The 6,156-nt window shown below is 36.8% G+C and overlaps 1 protein-coding gene across 3 annotated transcripts in view; it reads left to right on the top strand.

Moving 5' to 3' along the window:
- The window catches only part of UBAP1 (ubiquitin associated protein 1), a 57,587-nt gene that overhangs the window by 24,642 nt on the left and 26,789 nt on the right, over positions 1 to 6,156 (top strand). For all 3 annotated transcript variants that reach the window (XM_019624472.1, XM_019624473.1, XM_019624471.1), the window contains exon 2: positions 879 to 918. In XM_019624472.1, coding sequence (XP_019480017.1) covers positions 885 to 918 — 34 coding nt within the window. In that variant the 5' untranslated portion in view covers positions 879 to 884. The remainder of the gene's footprint in view (positions 1 to 878; positions 919 to 6,156) is intronic.

Genomic DNA, 6,156 nt, shown 5'->3' with positions numbered 1-6,156 from the left:
CGTTGAGCTGTTGTTCAGCATCTTAGCTGTGGAGGGCAGTGTCACTGGCCCTCATATGTGGGATCCGAACCGGGGCCCTCTGGCGTCCCAAGCCAGTTCCTAACAATCGCGCCACTCGGCCGGCCCAATAGATCATTTTCAGTATGATGTCTTGCAGTATACTATACTGCAGGCTAATAGACACCACACCATAAATTCATATAGTGAGCCTTTAATTTTTTTCTGCTTATGTCTTAGGTAAGTTAAAGGTATAAACACCATATCAAGGGAGATAAACTTTTAGGAGAAGAGCTCAGAATATTTGTGTAAGAAAAGTCTTTGTACCTACTTATATAAGGGCTGAAAGTGCAAAGATAATATTAAGCTGGATGTGTGGTTTTATAGGTTTTATCCCCCCCCTTCATTTTTTTGAATTTTATACAAAATTAAAATGGTATAAAATGTTTTTCATTCATTCTCCACTTCAGAAATTTCAGTCTTAAGAGTTATAGTTAATTGCCAGTAAAAGGTGTATATTTGCATAATTGAATAAAATGGGATATTTTTCATAATCTGTCATTGATATATTTGTAGTTTATATCAGGGAGATAAGTAATTTTTTCCTTTGGATAGTTTGCATGTAAATTGGCCAGTGGCTAGTATGCTATTTTTCTGGGGTTTTTTTTCCAGAACATGCAGATTTCAAAAATATTTAATTTTTCTCTAGAAAACTAATTTTCCCCCCTTTCTGCTTTGAGACTTTGGGACTGAGATGTTTGAGGACTGTCAGTTCTGCCAGCTTGTAGTCTTCTAGTTTTGTAGTTTAAATTTTCTTGTAATGATTTGTTTATATATCCTTGAGGCATCATGAGCCTAAGAAATCTTTCTTTGTTTTTCAGGTTCTAATGGCTTCTAAGAAGTTGGGTGCAGATTTTCATGGTAAGTAGACTGTTAGATATCATGCTTTAAGTTATGATTTGATCAGAGAATTTGAAATCACTTAGCATTATTTATAAGTATCCCTTCGTTTATTTAAGTGAGCAGCTTGAGAAAAAGAAAATTGTACAACAGTGTAGCATGTCTATTCCATACGACTTCAGATAACTTTAATATTGAAGTAGTTCTTCAAATGAATAGAGTCTCTCTATGGTTATTATACTTGAAATTACCAGAGACGGATAGGGAGCCTGTCTGATTTTGTTGTCCTTTGCCATATTTTGAAGTAGTCATCATTCATTCCCTTTCTTGTTCCCTGGTCATAGTTCTTGTCCATCTTAGATGTGAAAAATTCTAAGCCTTTAGTTAATAATGTTTTGGTTTACACCCTCCCCCCATAAAAGGAAGTAATATACTATACATAAGCCATGATCAGTAGATCAATATATTACAGAAGTATCATTAGTAGTAATTACAATTTTGCATTAGAGACTAATAGTTTATCTTTTTCTAAGGGGTGACCTTCTAAAATAGAATATATTAAAAAACTTTATTTTCTGCATATGGTAGTAGGAATGTAGGTGCCTAAGAAGTTATAATTAGACCCTCTTTTTATACAATAAGAATTAAACACCAGAAATGTCCAAGTAACACAATTATTATAAAAGTGGTTTTGAAATTGATCTTCATTTTAAAAATCATGTCATTCTAAGAATGATTTGCTAGACTGCTTGGCAACATGCTAATCTGCTCTTCTGATCTACAAATGGTTGATGGTATCACTCAGCTGAGTCAGGGTGGTGCAGCAGTCACTGTGCTTTTAACTTATATATTTTCTACAGCAGCTTTAATATTTTGATCGCCATTGTGCATATACTTATATATATTACTTGCATATGTTTTGTTAAATCCTTTGGGGTTAAGTCATTCAAACTCTGGAATGTGCATTCTATATAACAGGTCAGGCATTAGGTCTTCCAGGTAAGTTATATTCTATTGTTTAAAGATTATTACAGGGCTCTTTCAGACTACAGTAATGTGCATAATGACGGTTTGGTTAACAACAGACCGAATATAGGATGGTGGTCCCATAAAATTATAATTGGGCTGAAAAATTCCTATCGCCTAGTGATATCGTAGCCCTCATAACCTCATAGCATAACAGTGTATTTCTCATTTGTTTGTGGTGATTCTGGTATAAACAAACCTACTGTGCTGCTAGTTGTATAAAAGCATAGCACATACAATTATGTACAGTACATAATACTTGATAATGATCGTAAACGACTGTTACTGGTTCATGTATTTACTGTACAATACTTTTGTTATTTTAGAATGTACTCTATATTTTAAAAAGTTTGCGGTAAAACAGTATGTTGTGTTATCTGGCAGCAGCCCCATATATCTCATGCTTACGGCATCTCTTGATTGTATCATTTTCTCTTGTGCTTGAGTTAATCTCGTGTTGCTTTGCTCATCATGGCCCCTAAGTGTACAAAAATCCACTGCTAATGTTACCAGTAAAAGGCCACATTGAGTCATTGATCTGGTAATGAAATTAAGAGTGATCAAGGAATATGAAGGTGGAAAATCCGTGATGGTTATTGCTCGCCAGTCAGGCATATCCCATTCCAACATAGCTACGATCTTGAAGAACAAGAACAAAATAACAGAAGCTGTTAAAGGATCTGCTTCATTGAAGGCAACGAGACTAACAAAAATTGAGAAGGGCCTGTATCAGAAATGGAGAAACATCCAGTGATCTGATTGAAGACAAGGCACAGAAGTGTATCCTTTTCTACACTGTGATGTTTGTGGCCAAAGCAAAAAGTCTCTTTGCTATGATGAAAGAAAAGGCTGGATCTAATGTTGAGTTGAATGCTAGCTCTGGGTGGTTTAAACGATTGAAGAATTGTTACTCATTACATAATGAAAAAGTGAGTGGTGAGTCAGTGCCGATGTGAAGGCAGCTGAAGAATTATTGGAAACTACATGTGCTAATTGTGGAGGAAATTACTTTCCAGAGCAAATATTCAATACGGATGAAACCTCCCTATTCTGGAAACAGATGCCTGAAAGGACTTTCATCCATTAAGGAGGCCAAGTCAATGCCCGGTTTCAAGGCTTTTAAGGACAGAAAACAGTCTTGTTTGGGGGCAGTGTTGCAGACTAAATTGAAACCCTTTGTGATCTGGGACAGTGAGAACCCCAGGGCTTTCAAGCATCTCCATAAGCACACATTGCCAGTATACTACTACAGGAGCAGTAAACAGCCATGGATGATCAAGCTTCTCTTCCAAGATGCCCTCCTGGATGCTGTGCCAGCAAAATGGAGAAGTACTGTTTGGAGAATAATACACCTTTGAAGATTTTGCTTATTGTTGATAATACTCCTGGACATCCTCTTTATTGGTGATCTTTATCCCAATATCTAGTATGGTTTCTCCCTCCAAACACCACCTCTTCAATCCAACCAATGGATTAAGGAATAGTCATAGCAGCTTTTAAGGCCTACTGCCTTAGGAGGACCTTCGCCCAGGCTGTTGCTGCAGCTGAGGAAGACATATGCAATTCTGGAAGGATTACAGCATCTGTGACTGTACTAAGAACCTTGCTTGGGCTTGGGATGATGTCACCAGGAGTGTATGAATGGCATCTTCAAAAAGACACTCAGGAGGTTCATCTATGACTTCAAAGGATGTGCCAAGCATGAGGAGGCTGCAAAAATCAACAAGGCTGTGGTTGAGACGGCAAACAACTTGAACCTGTGTGTGGGTGAAGATGACATGGAGGAGCTCCTAGAGATGGTTCCTGAGGAATTGACTAATTAGAAGTTGCTGGAACGGGAACAGGAGCACACAGCTGCTGAAGAAGAGGCAAGAGAATGGGAAACTGCAGAAGAAAAAGAAGCCCCCCTCACTCCACCCCCCAAGAAAATTCACAGTGAAGGGTTTAGCAGAAGCTTTTGCAGACCTCAGCAAGCTTCTTAAAAAGGTTGAAAACATGGACTCCAACACTGAAAGATTTTCATTAAGAGGAATGTTTCTGGTGCATTATCTGCTTACAAGTAAATCTGTGATAAAAAAAAGAAACCAATACAGCAAACCACCATGGATATATTTCTGAAAAGAGGAACCCCTCCTTAAGAAGAGCCTGAGGCAGGTCCTTCAGGAGGTATTGCACAAGAAGGACTTGTTACCCTGAGAGATGCCCACAGGGGTGTGTGATCGCCCCTGAAGACCCAGCAGGACGAGTTGTGGAGGTGGACGCCTGCTATTGATACTCCTGACCCTGTGCAGGCCTCGGCTAATGTGTGTGTGTGGATCTTAGGTTTTAACAACCAAAATTAAAAAGTAACAATAAAATAATTTAAAAATAGAAAAAAAGCTTATAGAATAAGGATATAAAGAAAATATTTCTGTATGGCTGGTTTAAACNTCTTCCCGTAGCCAGTCTCAGATTGTTTTCTCAGTTGGAGGAGGACCAAACTTAGGTTCAGCAGCACGATTTCCATTCACTTTTGCAAACTGGATCACTTTTAACTTGAATTCAGCACTGTACGAAAATCTTTTCTGAGCCATTTCTGGGCAGAACATGGCAAAACATAACCTACCGTAATATACCTGTAACAAGTGCGAAAAAATGAGCGCAAAGACAAGCACGAAAAAGCGGGAAATGCAAGTAAAAAAATTTAAAACCACGGTATAAGACACACCCAGTTTTAGACCCCAAATTTTTCGGGAAAGGGTGCATCTTATACATGGGGAAATACAGTAGTATTAAAATAATGTTATTTGCTTTTTTCAATTTGTCTTCTTTTCCTAAGCTAAGAGAGATATAAACTGATTTACTTATTTTTTTTTTGCTTTTAAATGGGGAAGAAATCCATTGTTAGAAACCATACATAACTGTAGAAAAACCCTTGTTCATCAGGCAGAAAGCATAGTAATAGAATTTGGTACAGCTCTATCGTTTATTTTGAATTTTGACATTTTAAAAATGAAATTTCATTACACCAGGCTAGGTTAAAATGTTATTAGTATTATTCAGTGATTCTATTTTATCTGATTGCAATGTGATGGGTATATATATATATGTTAGAAAAACAGGTATAGTTTACATATAGTAAAATTTACCCTTTTTAGTTTTTAGTTCTGTGAATTCTGACAAATGCATATAGTCATGTAACCAGTAGTACAATCAAATATAGAACAGTTCCATCAATCTCAAAAAAATTCTTGTGTTTTCTTTCATAGTCATTTCCTTCCCCTACTATCAGTCCCTGGTAGTTAGATTACTTTTTTGTCCCCTATTACAGAATATCGTAAATGGAATCACATGGTATTTTGAGTCTGGTTTCTTTCATTTAACATGATGCATTTGAGAACATCCATGTTGTTTTGGTTTATCAGTATACCACACACAATTCACACACTTAAAGTGTATAATTCAGTGGCTTTTAGTATATTACGTTGTAGAGTCATCACCATAGTCACTTTTAGAACATTTTCGTCACTCTAAAAAGAAATCCTGTAGCCTTTAGCCATAATCTTCCCATTGCCCTGAGTTAATTTTTATATATGGTACAAGGTATGGATCAAGGTTTGTTTATTTCTTTGCATCTGAATGTCTAGCACCGTTTGTTGAGAAGACTGTTCTTTCCCCTTTGAATTGCCTTTGCACCTTTGTTGAAAATCATTTGGCTATATGTGTATGGGTCTTTTTGTGGATTCTGTTCTGTTGGACTATGTAATATCTATATGCCATTTCCAGTCTTAATTACTATAGCTTAACAGTAAGTCTTGAAGTTAGGTTGTGAGTTCTCCAACTTCATTCTTTTTCAAAATCGTTTTAGCTTTCCATGTAAATTTTAAAATCAGCTTGTCAATGTCTTAAAAAGTTCTGTGCAGATTTTGTTTTGAATAATTTTGACAAGATAGATGCAATATTTTCACTTTGTTTTTTAAACTTTCAGAGGAAAATAGATCATTTTCTTTCTTTTTTTTTAATGTATTGGTAGCTTCTACATCAATAATGCTTTCTTTTTTTTTTCAGATTTTTTTTTTTCTATTGGGGAATTGGGGGGATGGGAACAGTGCTGGGGAATTGGGGGAAGGGGAACAGACAAGTTGTTGTTGTTTTGTTCTTTAGTCTAGTTGTGGAGGATGTTGCTTCACTGGCCCAAGTTGGCACCATCATTACGCTCTTCCCAGGAGAGGCAGATCAGTTGCCGGCTTCTGG

Source organism: Hipposideros armiger, unplaced genomic scaffold, assembly GCF_001890085.2.
Source record: "Hipposideros armiger isolate ML-2016 unplaced genomic scaffold, ASM189008v1 scaffold_591, whole genome shotgun sequence".
NCBI classification, from domain to species: domain Eukaryota; kingdom Metazoa; phylum Chordata; class Mammalia; order Chiroptera; family Hipposideridae; genus Hipposideros; species Hipposideros armiger.
This window is presented reverse-complemented; position numbering and strand designations above follow the sequence as displayed.